This window comes from Lagenorhynchus albirostris, chromosome 6 (genome assembly GCF_949774975.1).
Source record: "Lagenorhynchus albirostris chromosome 6, mLagAlb1.1, whole genome shotgun sequence".
Lineage (NCBI taxonomy): Eukaryota > Metazoa > Chordata > Mammalia > Artiodactyla > Delphinidae > Lagenorhynchus > Lagenorhynchus albirostris.
The window spans coordinates 114,219,349-114,245,850 of NC_083100.1; the positions used below are offsets into that span (position 1 = coordinate 114,219,349).

The following is a 26,502-nucleotide window of genomic DNA, read 5'->3' on the forward strand; positions in this document are numbered from 1 at the left end:
AGACTGCTCCCACTCCAGGCACCAATCACAAGCAGTGGGTCCCCAGTTTACCCACACATCTGACTTGGCTACATAGCATAGGTTTCCATGACCCTCTCCTCAGGTTTGATAATTTCCTATAGCATAGGAAACTCTCATAGAACTCAAGGAAACATTTTCTTTACTATTAACTGTTTATTATAAAGGGTACAAATGAACTGCCAGATGAAGAGGTACATAGAATGAGGACCAGAAGGGTCCTAAGCACAGGAGTTTCTACCCCTGCGGAGTTTGGGGTGGGTCACCCTCCCAGCATGTGGATTCATTCACCAACCCAGAAGTTCTCCAAACCCCATTGTTTTAGGGGTTTATGGAGGTTCCATTACACAGGTATGATTGATTAGGTCATTGGCCATTGGTGTCTATCTTGATCTCCAGTCCCTCCCCTCTCCCTACAAGTCAGGGGGTAAGACTGAAAATTCCAACCTTCTAATCACATGGTTGGTTCCTCTGGCCATCAACTTCCACCCTCCAAGTGTCATCTTATTAGCATAAGTTCAGGTAAGGTTGAAAGGGGCTTTTTTTAATTGAAGTATAGTTGATTGATAATATTGTGTTAGTTTCAGCTATAAAGCAAAATAATTCAGTTATCTATTTTTCCAGATTATATTCCATTATAGGTTATTATAAGATATTGAATATAGTGCCCCATGCTATACAGTCTTGGTTATTTATATATTTTATATATAGTAGTTTGTATCTCTTAGTCCCATACTCCTAAATTGTCCCTCTTTCCCTCCCTCTCCCTTTTGATAAGCATAAGTTTGTTTTCTATGTCTATGAGTCTGTTTCTCTTTTGTATACAGATTCATTTGTATTATTTTTTAGATTCCACATATAAGTGATATAATATTTGTCTTCGCTGTCTGACTTACTTCACTAAGTATAATATTCTCTAGGTCCATCCATGTTGCTGCAAATGGCAATATTTCATTCTTTCCATGGCTGAGTAATATTCCAGTGTGTGTGTGTGTGTGTGTGTGTGTGTGTGTGTGTGTGTGTGTGTGTGCGCGCGCGCGCGCGCGTGCGCGTATCTTCTTAAGCCAAACATCGTTTGGGTTGTTTCTATGTCTTGACTATTGTAAACAGTGCTGCTATGAACATTGGGGTGTATGTATCTTTTCAAATTAGATTTTTTGGGGTTTTTGGATGTATACCCAGGAGTGGGATTGCTGGATCATATGGTAGCTCTATTTTTAGTTTTTTATGGAAACTCCATTTTGTTTTCCACAGTGGCTCACCAATTTACATTCCTATCAACAATGTAGAAGGGAGCTTTTTCTCTAAGCCCTCTCCAGCATTTATTGTTTGCAGACTTTTTGATGATGGCCATTCTGACCAGTGTGAGGTGCTACCTAACTGTGGTTTTGATTTGCATTTCTCTAATAATTAACGATGTTGAGAATCTTTTCATGTGCCTGTTGATATACTCAAAATAGTTTAAAGACCTAATATAAGACATGATACCATAATACTCCTAGAAGAGAACATGGCAAAACATTCGCTGACATAAATTGTAGCAATATTTTCTTAGATCAGTCTCCCAAGGCAAAAGAAATAAAAGCAAAAATAAACAAATGGAACCTAATCAAACTTAAAAGCATTTGCCCAGCAAAGGAAACCATCAACAAAATGGAAAGACAACCTATGAAACGGGAGAATATATTTGCAAATGATGCAACCGACAAGGGGCTAATATCCAAAATATACAAACAGATCATACACCTCAATATTGAAAAAACAAACAACCCCATCAAAAAATGGGCAGAAGATCTAAATAGACAGTTTTCCAGAGAAGACACACTGATGGCCAACAGGCACACAAAATAAAATAAAATAAAATCCACTGTGAAGTTTTAAGTATTTTATTATGAAATATTACAGACATAAATAAAGCTACAAATATAAAGAGCACCCATGTACCCCCTACTCAGCTTAAGAAATAAAATATTAAAACCCACTGAGTGTTCTTCCCTATTCTTAATCCCTCTCACTCACTCTACCAAAGGCAGCCTCTATCCTGAAGTGAATGATTATCATTCCCGTGTACATCTTTATATTTTTATAACATGCATATATGCCTCTAAAGAATAATTGCCATTGTTTTAAATTGTAAATGATTTATATAAATAAAATAATTTTCTCGTATTTTTCTAAAAAAAATAGAGAGAGAGAGTAAATAACAACTTTTTTTTTTTTTTTTTTCGGTACGCAGGCCTCTCACTGTTGTGGCCTCTCCCGTTGCGGAGCACAGGCTCCGGATGCGCAGGCTCAGCGGCCGTGGCTCACGGACCCAGCTGCTCCGCGGCATGTGGGATCTTCCCGGACCGGGGCACGAACCCGTGTCCCCCTGCATCGGCAGGCGGACTCTCAACCACTGCACCATCAGGGAAGCCCAATAACAACTATTAGTGAGGATGTGGAGAAATTAGAACCCTCGTGCACCATTACTGGGAATGTAAAATGGTACAGCCTATATGGAAAACAGTGTGGAGGTTCCTCAAAAACTTAAAAATAGAATTACCATTTGACCCAGCAATTCCACTTCTGGGTATATATCCAAAAGAATTGAAAGCAGTCTTGAAGAGATATTTGCACACCCATGTTCATAGCAGCATTGTTTACAACAGCCAAAGGGAAGCAACCCGAGTGTTCACTGACAGATAAATAAACAAAATTTGATACACATATACAATGAAATATTATTCAGCCTTAAAAGTACGGAAATGCTGACACACAGTGCAACATGGGTGACCTTTGAGGACATTATGCCGAGTGAAATAAGCAAGTCACAACAGTTCAAACGAATACCAGAATGGTCTGCATGCCACAGGTCAACCAGGGGAAACGCGAAGGCAAAGCACGCTGAGTGGACACCCAGGCCAGTGCAGAGCAGCCCGGATTCCTGACCAGCGACACTTAGGATGGCATCTATTGGATTGATAGCTACATCTGAGAAACAGAACTCATCAGGGCAGGTTTGCCTGCATTACCCCAAACCCTCCTCCAGGGGAGCCCCAGAGCCTCTCAATTCCCAGGGGAGGCCCCTCTCTCGACACAGGAAGTTGGCATCCTGAAGAAGCCTTCAGCTGGAGGACGGGCAGATGTGGGACCCTCCACCTTAGCAGGTTGCCCTCCTCCAGATCTCATGTGGAAGGAGACTGGTCTGGGAAGCTCTCCCCAGCCTGCGAGCCGGAGTCCAAATGCATAGCCTCCCTGGGTTTATTCCCCTGCGTTGTCTCCAGCTTCTTCCACTTTGAAGGTTTGAAACCCTTCCTCCCCTGGCACGGCTTTGCACTCACTGGAAGCCCTGGGACCCCAAGTTCTGTACTGCCCTGGCCCTGCCATGGCACCAAGGTGTGGGATGTGGAGTTCTCATTTTACTTGAAGGTAAATTGAGCACCACAGCGGGAAAGGGATCTGGCCCAAATTTCTCAGCATCTCCCACCCAGCCCAGACCTACCTGACTTTTACCTGACCTCTGCCTTTCTGAGATACAGAACAAAGGATCCCCAGTGACAGACAAGCCCTAGAGGAGAGAGCCTCCACTCCGCAGGAGGAAAATTCCTCTGCAAAGCTTCCTCCACCCATACTGACGTGGTTCCCCTCCATCACTTTCCCTCCCATCCTCTACCCACCCACTTGCCAACTCATCCATCCATCTATCCACCCACCCACTCACCCATCCATCCATCATCCCATCTAATCAGTCAGCAAATGTTCCTTCCCAGCTATCCTGTGCCAGGTTCTGTGCTGGGTGCCGGGGGCCCAGAGAAAAAGCAAGACCAACAGGTAGCAGGGGGACTATGCCTTGAAGTAGATAAATACGGCACAGGATGTTCCAGAGCTGCCCACAAAACTGGCCTCTTGCTGCCTGTGGTTGGAATTGTGCTCTGTGCCCGTGGACCTGTCCAGAATTGCCTCCTATGTGCATGTCAGTACTGCCCAACCAGACTGTGCACCTGGAGACAGAAATGTGGCTTTTACAGGTATGTGCTTCACCTGATGGGCGCACTGCGGTCTGGAGATGGCTGTGTGCACAAGGCGCCTCTTTTTTCAGGATGACAGAGTCCAGTACATTCCCTTGGGCCCTGGAACTCAACCGATTCCCCAGCATGTCATTCCTCTTGATGGTACAGGGATACAGATGAAATCTGCTCCCAATTAGTTGTTTCTTTCGCTAATTTGACATCTGTTCCCCTCTGACAGCTTCATGTAGTGATTTTCCAATCACTTTAAATCTTGCCACGTAATTAAGGAGAGGCCCGGTGTTCTCCCACTTGATTTGGTTTGAGGAGCACATCAGGGCAGGAGTTGCAGGGCTAGCATCCCACAGTAATCACCCTCCCCTACAGCTCAGAGGCCTGGGAGCCAGACCCTGAGCCCAGCCTGGGACACATCAAAATAAAGGGGAGGGAAGCGCCTCCCAGCCCTCTCTCCATGAAGCAGATGTGGTGGTGTTTCAAGCCCTGCTGGTCACTCTCACTGGCTCCCCTGTCCTCTGGGGGACTGACGCTGGCAGTCATGGTGACCTCACAGCATCCACAGAATCATGGCTCTGTGGTCCCACAGACACCAGCTAGTGGGCTGTGCAGTAACTGTGGCCAAGGAGGAGAGGGTGAGTGATTAAAAATATTAATCCCACAACCTGTATGGGTTCCTTCTGGGAGGACGGCTGAGACCAACCAGCATGAGTCTGAAAGGAGATGTCACAGGCTAAGCACCTCACCAGGGCTTCAGGGGCACCAATCTGTTAACTGCTCTCCTGCTCACAACACCCCCTTTACAGATGAGAAAACTGAGGCTCAGAGAGGCAGGGCTTCACGCCCAGGCACCTACAGGGGTTATACAACCAACCCCTCCACACGCTACCTGTGATGGTTAATTTGATATGTCAACTTGGCTGGGCCACGAGGTGCCTGGATAGTTGGTCAAACATTACTCTGGGTGTTTCTTTCAGGGTGTTTCTGGATGAGATTAACATTTAATCAATAGACTGAGTAAAAGATTGCCCTCCCTGATGTGGGTGGGCCGCATCTGATCAGTTGAAGACATAAGTAAAACAAAAGGCTGGCCTCCCCACAGGTAGGAGAGAGGCCTTCCCGCCTGAGGATTTTCAACTGCAACATCAGCTCTTCAGCAGCTTCTGTAGAAGCTGCAGTTCTACAGCAGCTTCCAGCCTTCAGACCTGAACTGGGACTTCAGCTGCAGATTTTGGACTTGCCAGCCTCCATAATCACAGGAGCCAATTCTTTGCAGTAAAAACAAAACAAACAACAACAACAGAAAGGTATATGTGTATATATGTCCTATGGGTTCTTTTCCTCTAGAGAAAACCTTAATGGGCCCTAATACACTGTCTCTCTAGGAAGCCCCCAGACCACACACCTCCAGCTTCCAAATTGGGAAGAGGCTGAAAAGAGGAGGTGGGAAGGGGCTGAGGAGACAGTGGGCACCGAAAAAAGGGCAGACCCGGGCTGGCAGGCCCATCCCACCTCTGAGGGTTGTCATGGGTTTCCGTTGAGTCTCGGATTCCTGATTTGGGAGCCAGGATGTTAAAATCCAGAGCTGACAGGGGCTGAGTTCCAGATGCCTGGAGGGCCCTCTATGAGTGATTGCAACTTCCCATGAAGCACAGGCTTGCCCAGTTGCTGATTTTCCAGCCAGCTCTGGGCTGGGACAGGGTTGGCTTATAAGCGCCAGGCCCCTCCTGGGTCCTTGTGCCAGGTGGGGTGTGGGGTTCAGGGCCTCCCTTATATCTGGCTCCTTAACCATGTCCCGTACTCTCAGTTTGGACCGTGAGACTCACACGTTATTTTTCTACTCTTAGAAGAGTTTCTTCCCGGGCAGTTCTCCCTGTGCTGAGTCAGCAGGGAAGGGGCTGCCTGGGCTCCGAGCAGAAGCTCATTCATCAGCCCACTGTTCCCGGTGTTCTTCCAAGGGTGTTTGGGGGGTGGGAGAGGAAGTGATGCTTCTCCTGCTGAGTGTCTGGATGCAGCGGGCAAGCAGGGACGTCAGGGTCTGTGCCGGAAGGGACGTCTGTGCCTTGGCATTGGCGCACCCCTTGCACTGGACCAAGGAGCCAGGCCAGGTCCAGAGAGGCTGAGTGACCTCCGATGCCGCAGAGTAACCTGCCCTGTCTTAGCCCACTGACGACCAGGCTGCCCTGCCCCTGGCTCCACAGTAGTTGACTGGGCACCAGCAAAGGGCTTACACAGCCAGGCTCCACAGGCTGGGTCCTGCATGAGTCTCTGACCCTCCCAGGCCCCCATCCCATGGGCTGCCCGGCCCATGAACCAGATTCCCTCGGGCCCCTCCCAACTCGTCAGCCTGATGGTCCTGAGCTGGCAGACTGCACCCAGCTCCCCCAGGCACCTGCCTGGATGGGTCTGGACCCCAGGGTGCAGCGGTCTCCCGCTGACCCCGTCACAGCAGAGATCGGGTCCTGCCCATGCCTCTCCCCTGAGCTCCCCTTCGGGGGACACTCTCACGGGCAGTAGATGGTACCTGAGCTCCGATGTCTGACCCCGGCTGGGGTCACCTCCCCCCCTGCCCCGCTTACCCTCAAGAACACCCAGCCTGGGCTGATCCCTGCAGGCAGGCCCCATTCCTCCTCCCTCCCCCTCCCTCCCTCCATTGCCGAAGTCCTCCAGGGCTCAGCGCCCCGGGCACAGCTGGCGGACACCAAAAGGGTATTATTTCCTGACTCTTGGTATTTGGCCCTTGGCTTCTACTTTAGGCTCCTAGTAGTCCCCAGGTCTGTAGGAGAGGCCCCCTCAGGCCGGAACACTCAGCGGCCACGCACCGCCCTCTAGACCTGAGCACTCACACATGTGCCGGAGGAGGCCTCCAGCTCCTTCTCATGTGGGAGGCCCACCTCCCAAGCACGTTTTCTTCCCGATTAGCACACAGTCCAACTGAGTGTTATCTTCAGGGTCCCTGCCATGTGCACAAGGAGTGGGGGGCCCAGCTTTACCCTGCACGCTGAGGCTCCAATGGAGAGAGCCAGGCCTGTACGAGATGCAGAGGGGCTACATGTGTGTGGTGCATGTGTGGTGTGTGCACATGCATGTGGGGCGCATTGTGTGCACATATGCATGTGTGTGTTATACATGTGTGTGCATATGCATGTGTGTGGGTGTGGGTGTGTGTTTATGCCTATGCATGTGTGTGTGCATATGCATGTGTGTGGGTGTGGGTGTGTGTTTATGCATATGCATGTGTGTTGGGTGTGTGTATGCATGTGTATGCATGTGCATGTGTGTGGGTGTATGCATATGCATGTGGGTGGGTGGTGGTGTGTGCATATGCATGTGTATGTTGTGTGTGTGTGCATATGCATGTGTGTGGTGGTATGTGTGTGCATATGCACGTGTAGGAGCATGTGTGTGTGCATATGCATGTGTGTGGGTGTGGGTGTGTGTTTATGCATATGCATGTGTGTGTGCATATGCATGTGTGTGTTGGGTGTGTGTGTGCCTATGCATGTGTGTGGGTGTGGGTGTATGCATATGCATGTGTGTGGGTGTGTGTTTGTGCATATGCATGTGTGTGTGCATATGCATGTGTGTGGGTGGTGGTGTGTGCATATGCATGTGTGTGGGTGTGGGTGTGTGCATATGCATGTGTGTGGGTGTGGGTGTGGGTGTGTGCATATGCATGTGTGTGTGCATGTGCATGTGTGTGTTGGGTGTGTGTATGCATATGCATGTGTGTGTTGGGTGTGTGTGTGCATATGCATGTGTGTGGGTATATGCATATGCATGTGTAGGAGAGTGTGTGTGTGCATATGCATGTGTGGGGTGTGTGCTGTGGGGGGGTTGTGTATGTGTGTGTATGCTTTCTGGGGCTATATAGGGTGGGCTGCCTTAGATGAGGAGATAATTTCTTCTCATCACTGCTTCCTGGAAACCACAGAATCGAAACTGGGAAGGAGGGGTTAAAGGGGAGCAAGACGGCATCTGCAGACACACCTGTGAATGGCAGGAGGAGCTTTTCTTCTTGGAGCCACCATGTCTTAGCTGTGTTTCTTTGGGCAAGTCACCTAGCCTCTCTGAGCCTCTTCTCATCTGTAAAATGTGATAAGCACACAGACCTCACAGGGTGATGCTGAGGACTAATAAGATACTGGGTGTGAATCATCTGGGAAGTACCCTGAGCCCATAGCCCACTAGGAAAGGGGGAGTTAAAGAGACACCCCACCATCTTCCCACCCGGGGGGGTGGAACAAGAAATGTGACCTGAGGGAAACGCTCCACCAGAGAGTGAGAGGGCCTGCCGGGCTCTCCTCAGGGCCTGGAAATTGTAAATGCAGTGTTATTATGTAAAGCACATAAGTGATTTTCAGCATAATTAAGATGGATGGCTCTAATAATCCTGCAGGGCCCAATTCCGGGCCACATTATCAGGCATTTACAGGGAGTTTTTGTGCACTTTGCTTCAGTGACCACTGGGGCCCATTAAAGGAATGCGTGGAAGACGGGGTCCTCAAGCCAACTGCCCTGCACTGAAGCCAGCGGAGGGGCCTTAGCGCAAAGCCCCAAAGGATATCTGTCCCGCGAAGTCATCCGCACCCTTTACCTTTGCAGAAGCCATTTCTCATTTTCCTTCTCAGATGTGGTGCTTCATCACTGACATGACTTTTTGTTGGATGGAATGTCATCCCATCCCCCTGGTAAGAGAGGAAAGCTTACAGAAGAAGAAACTGAGGTCCCAAGAGGTCACGTATCCTGTCCAAGGTCACCCAGCTCTTGTCAAAACCAGGATCAAAGTCAGGTAAAGGGACCTAAACATGATGAGGTTTAATCTTCTTCCAGTGCAGAAGTCTCTTATACAGCACCCAGCCAGACTCCCAACCGATCACAGCTTGATGAGTGATGATGCTAGGGTACTCACTGCAATAATATTAATAATGCTAGCACCTGGCATTACTGTTATTATCATTGTTGGTATATGCAGTGCTTACTATGTTCCAGGCACTGTGCTTAATTCTTAATTAACTATTTTAAATAATTCCCACTACAACTCTATGAGCTAGGCATTATTACTATCCCCAGAGGTAAATGACTTGCCCAAGGCCACACGGCTGGTTAAGGACTGTACTGAGATCCTGTCTGACTGTCTCTGACTCTGGAGCCCATCCAGAGCAGGAGACTCCAGGCATCAGAAAGTTGCTCCTTGTAGAGCTGAGAGTGTTGTGAAATCCTATCAGAGAACCATGTTCCCTCAAGGCCAGGGACCACACCCTCCTCCCCACTGCAGCTCTCCTCACTCTGTCCACTTTGGGGGCCCCCCACCCCCACTGCAGGGCCAAGCTCCTCCAAAAGGTAGGTTCACAGCTCTTCCACCCCTTCTCAAGAAGTCACTGGTTCCTCACTGGGCCTCTCTCTCTTCAAGGCTGCCCAGCAGGAGGGCCATCCAGGATCTGGGCAGGATGCTGCCCTGCACCCCACCAGCCCCCTTTCCTCTGGGCTTTCCCTCTTCTCTTAGCAGTGCAGGCAGCACTGACCTTGAGGTCAGAGACCTGGGTCAATGCCTTGCTCTGCCCATCACTAACAGGGCAACCTTGGACAAATCATTCTATCTCCCTACACCTCAGTTTCTTCACATTTAAAATGCACATAGACCTGCCTGCCATGTGTGCACCTACCAGGAAGACCGAGAGCCACAGGGTCTAAAGCTTGATCGCTGCCCACTGCCAACCTCCGCCTCCCCCTTGCAGGGTGTGCGAGAGGCTGAGGAGGGGGGAGTGCGTGAGGAAAGGTCCTTGCTCCAAGGAGCTGTGCTCTTTGCCCCTACAAAGCTCACCTGGGGCTGCAGACTTAGATGAAAGGCCAGAGGAGGGAAAAAACAGGAAGGAAAGAAAACGTAAGCTGCCGATGTTTCATCCCTTAGAGCCTGATTGGATCGATGGGGCCTCCTGGCTGCAGAAGGAGCCTTCGAGGATGGCTGCTGTGTCCCAAATGGGGTCTGGAGGTCGGAGCCCCCAGCTCCAGGGACATGGCGCAGCCCATGGGGAGGGTCCAGGCTCCCATGCCACCTCCTACCCCCTCCCTGGTGACCCCCACAGCGCCTCAGGGAACCTACAGAGTCTTCCTCTTGGTCCTGACCTCTGTGCCACAGGACCCCAGTGATACTGAGCAGGGCCCGTTGGGCTCCTGGACACAAAGCCTTTCTGTGTCTCCCATTTCTTTGATTATAGGAAACAGCCTTCATTCAGCCTCCATGACCTTCCCTGAGTTCCAACGGGCAGATTCAAGCAGTTGTTAACTAGGGAAGGGAGGGGATGTGAGACAAGGGAGAAACAAAGTCAAGAGAAACAATAGTTCAGCCTTAGGACAAGGCCCTGGTGTCCCATCAATGGATACACACAACAATATCTTGGAGCTGTTTTTCAGATGCAAAACAGGTGGGAGAAATGAACGATTCATGATGGTAGGCTGCCCACAAGCATGTAGACCCCAGACCAGTTGGAACCAGAAGGTTGATGATGTTACCTCCCAATTACCTCACCACCAACCAATCAGAAAAATGTCCAAGAGCTGATCACTCCCTCTTTGAACAGTTACTATAAAACTTCTCACTACCCTCTTGAAGAGAGGCACAGTTTTTGGAGGCACTAGCCTGCTGTGTTCCCTTGTGGCCTGGCAAAGAAATAAAGCTACTCTTTCTCTTTCCTCCTAGATTCTGTCTCTGTATTTCTACTTGGCACGGGTGTACAGAAGCCTAGATTTCAGCAACACCAGGACACATCAAGATGCAGGCCAGCTGAACTCACCCCACGGTGCATGGACCAGAAACTTCCAGACACAGCCAGCAGTCCTTACATACCCTGAAATGTCCCCAGCCAAAGTCTCCTGCTGAGCCTGACACTCTGGGCAAGTAGGGTCTCTTAAAGGATAGTGCCGGGCTATGTGCAGAGCCTGGCTCGGGGTGGGGCTCAGACAGCCTCGCCTCATAGATGCTCGCTGTGGCCCCGACAGGTTTCTCACCCTCTCTGAGCCCTGCCTTCTGCACATATGAAATCAGGACAGTCACAGCCCCTGGTACATCCTTGCCAGTGCAGCGGGCTCTGTGCCCAGACCCCCTTCTTCCTTCTGTCTCAGCTGCCCTCCACCTGAGCCAGAGACCCCTTCAGGATGGATGACAGGGGACAGGACAGTGACCAATATCACTGGTTGCTCCCAAACGTCTCCTCTTTTGGTTTCCTGAGGACAGGACAATTTTCTTTTTTTTTTTTTAACATCTTTATTGCAGTATAATTGCTTTACAATGGTGTGTTAGTTTCTGCTTTATAACAAAGTGAATCAGTTATACATATACATATGTTCCCATATCTCTTCCCTCTTGCATCTCCCTCCCTCCCGCCCTCCCTATCCCATCCCTCCAGGCGGTCACAGAACACCGAGCTGATCTCCCTGTGCTATGCGGCTGCTTCCCACTAGCTATCTATTTTACGTTTGGTAGTGTATATATGTCCATGCCACTCTCTCACTTTGTCTCAGCTTACCCCTCCCCCTCCCCATATCCTCAAGTCCATTCTCTAGTAGGTCTGTGTCTTTATTAGTCTGGAGCTTTGGATGGGTTTAAAATCCTCTTTCAATCCTGTAAATCACTTTGGATAATAAAGACCAACAACATGGAAAGATAAAAGTGCTCACCCAGAGCATGGACCTGAGTCAGAGAGAGCTGGGTTTTCACCTGCTGTTCCATCGCTCTGTCCACAGGTGTGACTCAGAGCCAGCGCTCGGCACCTGGGATGCTCACGCCGCCTCACCGACCAGCGTGATGAGCACCCTCGCCCATCTCCAAGCATTGCCACTCCTCCCCTGAGCCAGTCTCTGGCAGGAGCACTCTTTCCGGCCACTTTATAAAGTCACATCTTTGTAAGGTGACCACATTTTTGAGGTTGAGAGAGGCCATATGACTAGATGTGCCCATGATTCATGAGTGGAGGTGATGTCTACTGCTTCCCTGCTGGAGCCTTCTTTTTTTTTTTTTTAATAAATTTATTTATTTTTGGCTGCGTTGGGTCTTCATTGCTACACGAGGGCTTTCTCTAGTTGCGGCGAGCAGGGGCTACTCTTCCTTGCATTGTGAGGGCCTCTCATTGCGGTGGCTTCTCTTGTTGCGGAGCACAGGCTCTAGGCACGTGGGCTTCAGTAGTTGTGGCACATGGGCTCAGTAGTTTTGGCTCGCGGGCTCTAGAGCACAGGCTCAGTATTTATGGCGCACGGGCTTAGTTCCTCCGCGGCACCCGTGTCCCCTGCATTAGTAGGCAGATTCTTAACCACTGTGCCACCAGGGAAGTCCCCCTGCTGGAGCCTTTAAGTGCCCACCAAAGACCCTCCCAACACTCTCCTCTGCCTTTGGTGCCCAGGTCCACAAAGTCCAGGAGAGCGGCTCCCCAGTTGCCCAGGCCTCTGAGTGGCTCTGATGAGCAGAGACTGTGGCCAGCCCATCTGGATACGTAACTTAAAGGACAAATAAGTCTTTGGGGCTTTTTTAGGGCGTTATATGACCAAGGCCTGACCTTGCCTACCTGGACTCATATAATTACTGTAAGAATTAAATGTGATCTTTTGCCTAAAGCACCTGGCTCACAGCAGATTCTGAAATGATAGATGTGTCTCTTTGAAGCTTAAAATTCAAAGGACTAGGTCCCTCCTTCCATGGCAGGAAAGTCAGATGTCCCCAGCAGAAAGGACACACACTCATGCTACTGAGATAAAAATGAGGTGGAGCAGATATTTCCCCAAGAAAGCCTCTGTGGCTAGGAGGGCTGTGAGAACATGCAGGCTGCAGGTGCAGAGCAGAGGGGGATGGAAGAGTCAGAGAGATTGTGCAGTGTCACAGCGCCCACCATGGGACACCCAGAGCACTGCGGTCTTGCTCACCACTTCACAAGACTTTGCATCAGAAAACAGACCCCAGGGATTCCCTGGTGGCGCAGTGGTTGAGAGTCCGCCTGTCGATGCAGGTTACACGGGTTCGTGCCCCGGTCCAGGAGGATCCCACATGCCGCAGAGCGGCTGGGCCCGTGAGCCATGGCTGCTGAGCCTGCGCGTCCGGAGCCTGTGCTCCACAACGGGAGAGGCCACAACAGTGAGAGGCCCGCGTACAGCAAAAAAAAAAAAAAAAAAGTAAAAGAAAATAGACCCCAGAGCTCTGCAGAATCCCGGGATGCAGCCGCAGGGAGAAGGTGAAGAGTGAGGAGTGAGAGTTGACCCAGAAGCATAGAGGGAGGACAGGAACTGGTAGGTATCCAACAGCATCCCCCAGCACCCGGCAGCCAGCAAGGGCAGGCCGAGGCGTCCAGGCAGCCCCTAGTGTGCCCTCAGCCTGGCTGCCAAGCCAATGATCCAGACTTCACAGAAACAGCCTGTCCTATCGAGCATCCTCTAGAGGCGAGACCCCATGCTCCACATTCCACATCTGCTCCTGTCCACTCTTTACCTCCCCAGCAATGCAAAAAGGCCCACGGAACTGAGCAGCCCCTCCCAGGCATGGAGGAAGGCTCTGATTCTATCACCTCTGTGGAGGCACCTAGCATGGCCCTGAGCAAGCCACAGGCACACAGTAAATGACATTTTGCAGACGTGTGGGAAAGGTCACGCGCTGCTCATGACACAGGAGGAGGCTAGAAAAGCTGCTCACCCAGCAGCCAGGAGCTCAGGCTTCTCCTCTGTCGTGAGGCCTCTCCTTGGGCACCAGCGAAGTCTCCACCAGCCCCACCCACAGCAGCCCCACCGCTCACAGCCTGCAGTGCTAAGTAGGTCGCCATTGGCTCTGACCCTGCTGGTACGAGTGCTTGAATGACTGATTCCCAGATGCACATGTCAACAGCAGTCAGCTCTCGATCTGTGCTGGCTGGCCCTCGGGTGAGAAGTACCAGTGGACACAGTATGTACACACGTTTGTATATAGGCGTGTGTGTTTGTGCTCTGGGTTGCCAGCCACATGGCTATGCAGCTCCCAACAGAAGGAAGCCCAAAGCCCTAATGTCTGGTAGCTTATATTTTCTTATATAAAATTATATATATATTTTCTGTATTTTCTCCTCCTCCCTCCCTCGAGGAGCCGTCTCCTGAGACCCTGGCACACCAGCCTCCAGCAGGAGGATTCCCACGGATCATGAGTATCTACAGGGATCTATGCCTTGAGCACCATGCCTCGTACCCAGTACACACTTCACAACGCTTAGCTGTCATTATTTGGCAACGGGGAACCACCGCATCCAGGTCCTTCCGCAGAGAAGGGAAAGGACATAAGAGAAATCGAGTACCTATATTATGTTAAGCACTTGACACTTTTATAGTCACAAAACCCCCAGGATGATGGCGCTCTAATTATCACCATTTTAAAGGTGAGGAAACAGGCTCAGAGACAGGAGGAAACCGGCCTGAGATCATACAATAAAGAAATGTCAGAGCAAGATTGCAAACCCAGATCCAGCTCAGCAGAGACTGTGCGCACATTTATTCCTCCGCACCTCATTTCCACAAGGAGGGTGTGTCATAATGAATCCAGGCTGCCCCTCCGTCTCATCTCCACCGCTTCTTGGATGGAGGTGGTAGATGACAGTGGCCAAAGCGTCATGCGCCTAGGGGCCTAAATCTGTCACCCTTTGTGTGGCTGATGGGGGGTGTGTAATCAGAGCCCACTTGGAGACCCAAAACTTCATGCACAAGTCCCCAGGACTGGGATCTCACAGGCAGGAGCAGGCCACTACCACCTGAGTTTCCTGCCCTGACTGAGGCTTCTAATCCCACTTTGCAGAGCCCTCAACCATGTGCACCGTTGGGCCATAGGGCGGAGTCCCTCCCCGTTGATGAACAAGTCTGTGCCTTGTGCTCTTGTATAGAGCCCATGTTCCCACTATCTCGCTGCATAAAAGGGCACAGGCCAGGGGATGGCTTTCCTCTGCCCCAGGAGCCTTAACTGGGAAGGCTCGAGTGGCCAGAGTCCAGTGTCATCCAGGAACGTCCTCACTCACACGTTGGTAGCAGCTAGGACTTTCCACCAGAGCCCCCACAGGTGGCTTCTTCATATGGCGTGGGATTCTCCCAGCATGGTGGCTGAGTTCCAAGAAGGAACATCCCAAGAGCAAGAGTGAGCTTTCCAACATAACCACGGAATGCAGCATGGCCCTTTGTGAGGGAAGTCACAAAGAGCCACCTCTACTGCATTCCATTCGTGACAAGCAAGTCATTAAGTCCAGTCCAGATCAAAGGAAGGGGGACCCTCACCAATGGTCTTGGTGAGGGGGTGGCCAGTTCCCATTGCCCAAGAGTCTGTGGGTAGGAGATATGGTCCTACCTTCTTTGGAGAAGTACCCTGGAAAAGAAGAAGTGTGATAAGTAAGATTCAGAGACTGAACACATTATGGCAGAGAAGGGAGGGAGCCAATCTGGGCAGGGAGCCCCCTTTGTCCTTCAAAGATGTCCAAAGCTCCCAGCAGCAGCAGGTGCTCCCAACTTCAGGTGTACATCACAACAGCCCCAGTAGACAGCTCATCAGAGGAAAGATGCTCTAGTTCCCAGCCTAGCCAAGGGTCCTAGTCTGCCCCAAGAAAACACCAAAAACTGAGGGACATACCAGGATAGGGTGAATGCATTCCATGCCTGAAGTTCTTCCATCTCTTTTCCTGCTTCTCCAGGGAAAATAAACACCCTATTTGGGAGCTGGAGCCTTGTTTCATCAAGACAATCTTTGGTCTTCCCTGCTGGTCCATGGTTAAGACTCCGCGCTTCCATTGCAGGGGGCACAGTTTCGATCCCTGGTTGGGGAACTAAGGTCCCGCATGCCACACTGCACAGCCAAGAGAAAAAAAAAAAAGACAACCTTTGGCCAGCGTAAATGCAGCCATTCTCTCTCTCTGTCACATCGACCTCAGAGTTTAGACCTGTCTCCAAGAATTCTGGGAAGGCCCCATCCATTTGTGCAAAGAACATCATGAAAAGGAAAGTACTGTAAGGAGCCAAGAGTGGAGATGAGCAAACTTGCTTCAAGGGCTGCTGCACGTCTCCATCAGGAGGGAGCAAGTGGTCAGAATCACCCCAGAACCTTAGAATATTCTGCTTTGGACTTGAGGCTGAATGAGAGGAACCATTCTCCCTTCTTCTGCAAGGCAATGACTGGGGTCCATAGTCTCATAAGGGCAATTAGAGCATCCAAAACTGGGAAGAAGAAGCTGAGACCATGGTGTGCGGGGAGTGGCAGAGGAGGGGGCATCACCTCCACAGAGGGGAGCAGACATCCCCAGCCAGCTGCATGAACTGTGCTCACAGACACGTGGGGGACATGCCTTGAGGACCACCTGAACCTCTGACAGCAGGAGAACGAAGAGAGCTGAGACCTTACAAAAAAGAGATGACCTGAAGAAATTTTATTATGATTGTGACCCTATATTTCAAAGCAGGCTGGTAAGGTCTAGGAGGAGCACAGGCTACACTGGATTTTAATGACATTTAAAATCAACAACAGAAAAATGTCATGATTTGGCATGCAACTACTTACCTAATGAAAAACACAAACATGGCCGTCAGAGGGATCAGAAGATGTGGAAATCACTGTGGGAGGGAGAAACCTGAGTAGGCTTCATGGATGCAGGGGCTGAGTTCAATGACCATTAAATGAAAACTTCAAGAGATGGGGGTGTGAGGTGTGGGGTGGTGGACACTGGTCTGGAAGGCACAGGTCTAAACTTGAACCCTCACTGAGTCCCACTTGGGTTCATCTCACTCCTCCTGGGAGGAACAAACAGATTACACTAAGCCCTGTTTAGGGTCATGCCCATGCTAGCCCTGCATGATTCTCTAAGCACAATAAGGAGATGGCCAGGAGCTCTTTGTCCTGCAGACCTTCTGGCCATAGCCCCTGACTAATGGAGAATGTCTCTGCCCAGCAGCAGGGGTGGATGGGAGAGTGACCTAGAGATGTGTGACCCTGCCTCCTTGAATACCAAAGGCACATGGCCTCAACCTTTCCCAGAAGAAACATTTCACTTTAAATTCGTCCCAATTTCAGTCAAAATTATTTTGATGATGATTAAAATTACATGAGTGGCTTCATGCAATTTTAATATTCTCCACCAACAAATTCTGCAAGAGAAATCCCCCCAGGCATCCCCATTGATCATTCTAAGTAGACACAAGAAAGCATTTAAAGACAAGAGTTTTAACCAGGAAGAAAATGAAATAAATATTTCATTTATGTTGGGTCATCTGGTGAGAAATGTTTTCATTAAAAAATCAAACAACTAAATCCAACCTCTTGTAAAGTCATTGACCAAGCAGATACTAACCTCTCGGATTAATTGAACATTCTTTCAACCAAGGTTCCTTGTAACAATTGGACAGGATTTACAGGTCAATAACCTCTAAGACCGTTTTGCCAACCAAGTGAGTTAATTCGGTCATATACATGGCAAAGATAGATGCCCTCGTAATGTTCTACTTGTCCCTAGATCTCTCACTGCTACTATCCTAACATCCCCACAACTCAGCACCTGGGAATCAAAAGTTTCTGTCTGGAATTTGAGAACCTCTCAGAAGATTCCAAGAGACCCCAGAAGCATTACACAAAGCCTTGATCCAGGTAAATTCAAGTGAAATATTAATGAGTAATAAAGACTCTATGTGCTGTTGTTAGACTATAAAGAAACTGGCTGGTCTTTGTCCCTGGTTCCTGGGAGGTAACCTTTAAATCCTTGGAATTTCTGAGAGATAGGAGTGTCTTTGCTACTTAGAGTGGGCTTATTGCTAGCTTTATGCTAATGAGATGACTCAGGATGGGGGCTGGCCAGCCAGAGAGACCAACCATGTGGTTAGAGGCTTGAGACTTTGAGGCACGTGAGATCAGCCCAACCTCTGGGGAGGGGAGGGAGATGGAGTTTGAGTTCAATCATACGGCCAATGACTCAATTAATCATGCCCACATAAGGAAACCCCAATAAAAATCCTAGCTCCTGAAGCTGGGGTGAGCTTCCTGCTTAGTGATTCATATCAATCAATGTACCAGGAGGAGGACCCACCTGAGGACATGAAAGATTTGAGGTTAGGGACCCTCCCAGACTTTTCCTTATGTGTCTCTCCATTTGGCTGCTCTTGACTTGTATCCTTTATAATAAAACTGTAATCATAAGTATAGTACTTTGAGTTTTGTGAGCTTTTCTAGTGAGTTATCAAAGCTGAGGAGGTAGTGGAAACCCCATATTTGTAGCTAATTGGTCAGACGTGAAGGTGACCTGGCAGCCCCCCTCCCCCATCTGAAGCAAGGGCAGCCTCGTGAAGGACGGTGCCCTAACCTGCGGGGTGTGAACTAACTCTGAGTCGTTAGTGTCAGGATTGCATTGCAGCTGTGCCTCCAACTAACTTATATTCATACTAAGGGGCTCTGGGGAGACACAGTTTCCTAATCCAAATTGGTGACTAATTGCACAGAGAGAGGTGCTGGTGACACCATTACAGGTCCAAAGTGTAGATTGTTGGGTTTGGGGGTGTGGTAGTGATGTTGAAAACTGGGCCTCTGTGCACTGGTGCTGAATCAAATCTCAGAGCCAGAGTTTTGGGTGAAGTAGAAAAGAATATCTTTACTGCTTTGCCAGGCAAAGGGGGATACAGTGGGTTTGTGCCTCAAAAACTGTGTCCCAACCAGAGGAGATTTGGTGAGGAGTTTTATAGCAATGGCTCAAGGGTGGGGTTGCTGATAAAAATCAGGGTGTCCTTTAATCTGTCCTCAGGTGGTCTCCTGATGAGCTTCTCAATGTTATCAAACTGTGATCTTCTCTAGAATGAAGAATGCTAACATCTTCCATTTGTTGGGAATTTTAGTCCTGTAGAAGAGCTCAAAGATATTGCTATGTGTGTCCCTTGAGAAGGAACCAGGGCCCTGCCCTGAGGCTGCACTACTGTTTCTTTACTGCCCTTCCCTTGTCTATGCACCCCTCCCATTCCAGATTACCAACTGTTTGAACCTGCCTTTTGGAACTCAGGGAAGTTTATGGAGGCTGGAGTCTAATCCCTACAAACAAGAAATAAGGGACACAGAAAGGCTTCCATGCCCAGGAGCCCCACAGGGTCCTGCTCCACTTTAGTAGAAAGAATTCTGAGATGGTTTCCAAGATTTCTGTCCCCTGGTGTCCACACCCAATAATAATCCTCCCCACTTGAGCAGGGCGCAGCACTGTGAATATGGAGGATTTCACTCCTGTGATTAGGTAATGATATATAACATCACGATTTCAGCCTTGTAAAACCCTGAGTAGAGCAACTGGCTTAACTGAGCCCAAACTTCTACCATGAGATGATAGATGATTGTTGTTTTAGGCCACTAAGTTTGGCGTCATTAGTATGCAATACAAAATGAACATGTGGGAAAATCTGTACCAGTAGGGAAAGTAGGAGGACACAAACACAAACCTCCCCAAGGTCAAAGAATATTCAGTTGCACATTCTGTCCAGCCAAAGGCAAATGCAGGTGGTTCAAAAGGAAAGCAATCAGAATGGGGGAAGGCAAGAAACCAGATTTTAAGATGGGCTCAAGGAGCTCTTGGGCTGGAGAAAAGATGTTTGGTCTCAAAAGAAGAGGCTTAATTTCTGTCTTCAAACACTGAATGAGCTGTCCTATGTCAGAGGTATTAGACATCCCCAAATGACCAGAAGCACAAGATGGATGGGATCTCAACATAAGCAAGAAAGTTCTAGAGTAACCTTGACATATATACACTACCAAATGTAAAATAGATAGCTAGTGGGAAGCAGCTGAAACGCACAGGGAGATCAGCTCGGTGCTTTGTGACCACAGAGGGGTGGGATGGGGGCATGGGAAGGAGACGCAAGAAGAAGGGGATATGGCATATATGCATACATATAGCTGGCTCACTTTGTTATACAGCAGAAACTAACACAACATTGTAAAGCAATTATACTCCAATGAAGATGTTAAAAAAATTTTAAAAAGGAAGAAAGTTCTAACACCCAAGATGCCTAGAAATGGAAAGGACTGCATTTATTATTTAGACTTCTAATTCATTCCAAATTCTTAATTAATTCCAAGTACACAACATACAATTGAATTAAATGGGAAACTAGGAGAGAAATCAGGGTAAACAAATGGAGACTAGAAAATGAACCATAGTCATGAGTTGCGTTAAAAGCTCTTCCAGCCCACAGTCTCTATGATTCTATGTTTAAATGCCCCTTCAAAGGGTCGGTACCACTTTCACAGATTGAAGCTAAGAATGGGGGGGGGGGGAATGGAAATGATATTGTGTCAGGGACAGAGTGACTCCTGAATCCTGCCCTGCTCGAAAGCTGCCCAAAGGAAGAGCATAAAGCAAGGAAAAGGCAGGCTCTTGAACACTGTGGAGCTTTAACCCAAACATCAGTGTAGAATTCTACCAAGTGTGACAGCATCTTGTAGAATACTCCTTTGATTTTTGTGAAGGTTTTCTGATGGCCTAATGCCAAAGCACTCTAAATGCCTACCCTATCATTTCACCTCCAAAACAAAAGCCTGAGTCTTGGACCTTACCACTTCTAACTTGAGAAAAGACAATTCCTGCCAGAGAAAAGCAGAAGAGAGTAAAGGAGACCAAAGCAAGCCAGGAAAGGAACCCAGTGCTCAGAGGGAGCTGAGCTGGTCACCCACTCCAGACCTTTCTCTACCCAGGGAGAGCCAAACAGTTTGGACTGTTTGTCATCCTGGGGTGTCTTGACTGTTACCATAGACATTCTCTTCACCCCTCTGTAGGACTACAGTCTCCATTTTCTGAATTCCATGTCATCTTTCTTGCTTGATGTGTTTGTTTAGTTGGAGCACATCCTCCAACAGCTTTCTAAGAAAAGGTATTAGAGGTCAATTTTAACCCTTGCCTGGCTGAAATACCATTAGTCTTTCTTCTCCTTGACTGTTGTTTTATTGAGCATAGAATTCTAAGATGCAAATATTTTTCTCAGACTGTGAAAGCATTGCTCCATTCTCTACCTCTTTCCTACATTGCTCTTGAGAAGCCTGAAAACATTCTGATTATTAGCCCATTGTACATGGTCTGTTTTTTCTCTGTGCTTTGGTGTGTTTTTTCTTTTTTTCTTTAATTAAATTATAGTTCATTTACAATACCATGTTAGTTTCAAGTTTACAGCAAAGTGACTCAGTTCTATATATATAAATACATATATATCTTTTTCAGATTCTTTTCCATTATAGGTTATTACAAGATATTGCATATAATTCCCTGTGCTATACAGTAGATCCTTGTCATTTAACTATTGATATTTTATATATAATAGTGTGTATCTGTTAATCCCATACTCCTAATTTATTCCCCCCAATTCCATTTGGTAACCATAAGTTTGTTTTCTATGTCTGTGAGTCTGTTTCTGTTTTGTAAATAAGTTCATTGGTATTATATTTTAGATTCCAAGTGATAGTATACAATATTTGTCTTTCTCTGTCTGACTTACTTCACTTAGCATGATAATCTCTAGGTCCATCCATGTTGCTACAAATGGCAATATTTCATTCTTTTTTATGGCTGAGTAGTATTCCATTGTGTTTTCCATAGTGGCTGCCCCGATTTACATTCCCACCAGTACTGCAGTACTCAGAATCACCCTGTCATCTCAGAGCCCATCTAACTAGTGTGGCCTAAATTTACCAATTCAGCTGCTATTTGTTCTAGCGAACATTGATGCCTGCCCTCTGCATCTCTCTCCCTGTAAGACAGAATTCCTCCCTGTATATACTTCCCACACTACTTTTTTTTAATTTAATTTTTATGTTATATTGGAGTATAGTTGATTTACAATATTGTGTTCATTTCAGGTGTACAGCAAAGTGATTCAGATGTATATATATATATATATATATATGTATGTGTGTGTGTGTGTGTATATATATATATATATATATATATATATATATCCATTCTTTTTCAGATTCTTTCCCCATATAGGTTATTACAGAATACTGAGTAGAGTACAATAGGTCCTTGTTGATTACCTGTTCTATATGTGGTAGTGTGTATATGTTAATCCCTTCCACCCAACTTCTATTGCAAATAACTTTCTCCCCTCCAGTTTCTCTGTCCTTTCCTTCTAAAACTTACATTAGCTCAATGTTAGACCTGGAGTTCATGGATTATCTAATTTTATCTTTTCTTCCCTGTTTCTTATCTCTATTTTTTTTGTACTTCTGTCTGAGAGACCTCTGAAAGTTTATCTCCCAACGTATCTATGGAATTCGTAAATTCCTGCTATTATATTTTTAATCTCTAATAACTCTTTTTTCAGACTTTTTCTTTTACATGGCAGCTTCTTCTCATCTGGGGAAGGCAATATTTTGTCTATTTAATTATGGTGGGGTTCTAAGTTTTCTTCTGCTTCCCACCATATCTTTTGTACCCTTCTTTTTTCCTGTGGTTTTTGTTTGCTTCTGTTTTGAATTCTTGACATCGTTTTGCCTCTTGTTCACACTAAAAGCATTCTTCAGATGTCTGGTGGCTTTCAGCTACCCATAGTTCAGCCTGAGGAACTCAAGCTGGTTCTGAAAGCATGGCATGGAAGGGGAAAGCTTATCAGCTGAGGAGTGACAAGGATCCCACTGGCTTTTTCTTTACTGAAGAGTAAGGAATTTTGCTTTTCTTCAAGGCCCACTGCACATAAGAACTGCTGTCCCAGAGACGGCTTCTCTCTCTGTACTCCCATGCACGCTCTGTCTACATTCTGTCTACAGTGTCTGCCTACACTGTGATGGGAATAGCTATTGAAGTCCCTCTGGCTTGACCAGGCACAAGACAGCAGCCAGTTTATATGCGCCATGAAAAAGACATATGCTCCATAAGCTTCCCATGGCTGACCACTTCTATGTGGAAAAGTGATGCAGACTCTTTAAACAACTAACCTTCTCTCTATGCTGCTCTCTCCTGGCCTTCCAAATTTCAGCCTGTGAACTATTCCATACATAGTAAATGCCATCAGGGGGGCTGAGGACCAGCCACAGGCAGCACAACCATCTCTCTGATCCTCACAAGAACCGTCCTCAATGAGGATCGGTGACCCCACCTTCAGAGGAGGATATCAAGGTCCTCACTTGGCTCTGATGTCAAAGCCCAGGTTTGTGCCATGGCTGGCCTTCACCTTACCCTGTGGAATTTACTTTTGTTCTGCAAAGAGAATGTGGCTCCCAGGGCGACAGGGTGCCAGTGTTCCATGTAGAACTGCCAGGCAGTGTGGTAAGGGCATTGAGGGAAGACCCCAGAAGATGCTGCTTCTCCTGCTCAGCTGTCTCTTGTCCACCGCCAATGGGAAGAGCTGCCTCCACTGCTGGCCAGAGCTGCCTGCACTGATAGACTATGACCTGCAGATTCTATGGGGCACCCCAGGGCCACCTGTGGAGCTCTCCCACAGCCTCCACTCCCTATTTCTGGACAGTCATGCTTTCCTCGAATCCTGGTATCTTGGTGGGGCTCAGCCAGGAGACCAGGGGTCAGGGCTGACCCCTTTACCTGGCCCAGGACCTTAGTCCCCTGACTTCCCTTTGTCCCAAATCCCATTCTCAGGTCAAGACCATTTGGAGGAAACAGCAGGAACATTATTCACTCACATAGATAAAGCCATTAAGAAGTTTCTGAGATGGTGAGGAAGCCTAGTGTCTTAGGGCCCCAGGGCTTGGGTTGACAAAACCTGGCCCTCCAAGGCATTCCCAGAAGACCACTGGGGGGGGGGGTGCGGAGGTGTTGTGAAGGGTGGGGTCAGAGACAGCAACTATCTGTGTGCACTACAGAGTTTCTGTCTGAAAAACCTGGTTTGAATTCCCGACCTTGAGAAAGTGATTGATTCCACCTATGAAATGTAGATGGCTTCTTCCTTCCTGCTCCACCCAGATAAACCATCACTTCTGGAAGAGGTTCATGTCCTGAAGCAGCAGTTTTCCAAGCATCTGGAGGACCTATATGAAGAGCTGAAGGAGAAGGGTGAGAGGTGGGGCTGGCCCCTGCCTGCCCCCCAGCCCTTCACCTCCCGGAGACCTAAGGAGGCAGAGTCCAATCTGCAGATCCCCGCCCCCAGGCCCCTCCCCAGGAGACCTCACCCTTCCCTCGTTCAGGGCGCCTGACCACACCTTCTCCCAGCTTCGTTTCCTGCTCACACCCCGACCTCTCCCAGCTCTGTCTGCCCAGAACCTCAGTCTCTCTACCATCTTACCCTCCCGGGCAGCCTGCAACAAGTCCTGTGGTGAGTATTTTGGGGACCAGGTCTGGGTGAGGGCTGAGGGGCACCTGGCTCTCGCTAAGGCTCCTGCCCCTTCTCTCTCTCAGACATCCACTCCACACTGGAGGTCATCAGCTGTGCCAACTGCAAGACACACTTCCTCACCTGCCAAGACCCCACTCTCTGCCCAGGTCAGTGGCCAGCCAGCCATCTTGGCCTGCAGCCTCCCCACCTCCACCTCCAAGTCCATTGTTGTCTCTGTCTGGACTGTCTTTCTTGTCTATACCGATACCACTCCTTGCTCTCCATCCTCCCTGGGGAAGGTAACATCTCCCAAGATGTCTGGATTCCACGTGTCCAGCTTCAGAGCCACCTGCATCTAGGACATGCCCCCTGGGGGTCCGTCAGGTCCTCAAAACCAGCATGCCTGGGGACATGTCCAAACCCATCTCCACCCCCAAATCTGCTCTTCCCTCAGGACCCCTCTCAGCAAATGTCCCATTCAAGCTCTTGACCTCCAAAACCAGGAGTCCCCTCCCCCTCACTCAGTGCCTGTAGTCACCAGGTCTTGCTAAACAATTCTTCAGTGTGTTGCCATATGGTCCTTCCAGCATCTACCACTCCTCAGGCAGCCTCACCTCTCACCTGGATTATGGCAGCTTCTCCTAACTGGCCTCCGAGACCCTGTTGGCCCCATCTTACTCAGCAATCAAAGAACCCTTTCCCAAGGAGCCAGTCTACCTCCGACCCTTCCTGTTATAACTTTCCCAGGGGCCCCAGATAAAGTCCACCCTCCTCCTTGGGAGGCCCTGCTCACCTCCCCCCTCCCCAGCCACATGGAGCTGCTGACACGCTGGACAAACGGCTTCATGCTTCTGTCCTTGAACACTCTGTGTCCTCTGCCTGGAACACAGTTTGGCCCCTTGACCATCTGATCTAAACTCCTACTGGTCTTTCAAAGTCCAGCTCAGAAGTCCTGTTTCCCGAGAAGCTTCCTCTGACCAGCTCCCTCTCCCCAGGCTCATGGGCGCTCCCCCAGATCTCTCCTCCTTCCTGCCCTGCCCCGCTTCCCTGGGACACCACAGCAGAATCGTTTGCTTGTCTCCCTCCTAGAGAGCAAGGATCCTGTCTCACTCATCCTTAGATGTAGGTGGGCACACAGTAGGTGCTCAGTGTCTGCAAACAAGTGACTGAGTGGGTGAATTAAAGAAGGAGAGAATGCAGTCTCCTCTCAGAGCTGAGATGGCCCTGCCTGCTGCCCAAACACAGGCTCCCCCTTTCCACCCCCCACAGGGACCAGGAGGAACTTCGTGTGGGCTGTGAGCCTCGGCATTGCTCTGCTCCTGGCGACCCTAGCTGGAGGTGGCTGAGTGCCTGCTCCAAGCCCCAGCATCCCCAAGGAAGACACGCCTACTCCTAGACTGACCCATCTCCACCCTGATTCCTGGCCCAGATGTTACATTTTCTGGCTCGAGAAGAAGAAGAAGGAGAAGGAGGCAGAAAAGGAGGTCCTGGGGCATCCAGAACTCCCACGGAGGGGAAGCTGTGTCGGCCTGGGGGCAGCAAGGCTAGCGACTCCAAGTCTGGCTCCCGGGGCCTCACATCCAAAGGAGTATAGGATCAAGGGCCGGGACTCAGGAGGGCCACCACCAGCCCCCAGTGTGAGCAGACCCACCCAGGGCCAGGCACCCGGGACAGAGCTGCAGCCATGCCCCAAGTCTCCACCTGATCCACAAAGTTTCCCCTACCCATAGCTGTCATCATCCCTCTGCAGCGACCCCTCCACCCTTTGCCACCCTGCTCCCTGACTGCACAGACTACGAACATGTGCCCCTTGCCCTCTGCTCCTGGTTGGGTTTGGCCAGCAGGAGGTCAGAGGCAGAAGCAGGCCTGCTTCTCCTTTCTCAGCAGGGACCCAGCAGGCCGCTTGTCACCTTCAACTGAACAAAGGTCTCAGGTGCTGTCAGGAAGCTCTCTTATCTCCGGGTTCTGGTAACTCTCCCTCCCCCGACCCTTCTAACCTGGGGTGGTAACAGTTCCGAAGTTCTGAGGCCCGGGAGACCGCACTCTCTCTTGGGGTTTCCCTACGCCCATGCTTTGTAAATTGCCTCTATTAAAACACCCTCCTCATGTTCTGATGGACTGTGCCATCCGCTTCCTGCGGGGTCCTGCACAGTGGCCGTCGACACTGCGATCCTCCCCATGCGGGCCCGCGAGGACTGTCTCATGTCCTCACCCTCTTCCTGCCAGG

General features: G+C 49.1%; 1 protein-coding gene across 1 annotated transcript; it reads left to right on the forward strand.

Annotated features, from left to right (window-relative positions):
• The first annotated feature begins 23,304 nt into the window (after positions 1-23,304).
• TEX51 (testis expressed 51) lies at positions 23,305-26,216 on the forward strand. The gene is made up of 6 exons (XM_060151189.1): positions 23,305-23,449; positions 23,603-23,678; positions 24,148-24,275; positions 24,359-24,442; positions 25,545-25,613; positions 25,705-26,216. The coding sequence occupies exons 1-6, from the start codon at positions 23,305-23,307 to the stop codon at positions 25,821-25,823; spliced, it is 621 nt and encodes a 206-aa protein (XP_060007172.1). The 3' UTR covers positions 25,824-26,216.
• The last annotated feature ends 286 nt before the right edge of the window (positions 26,217-26,502 follow it).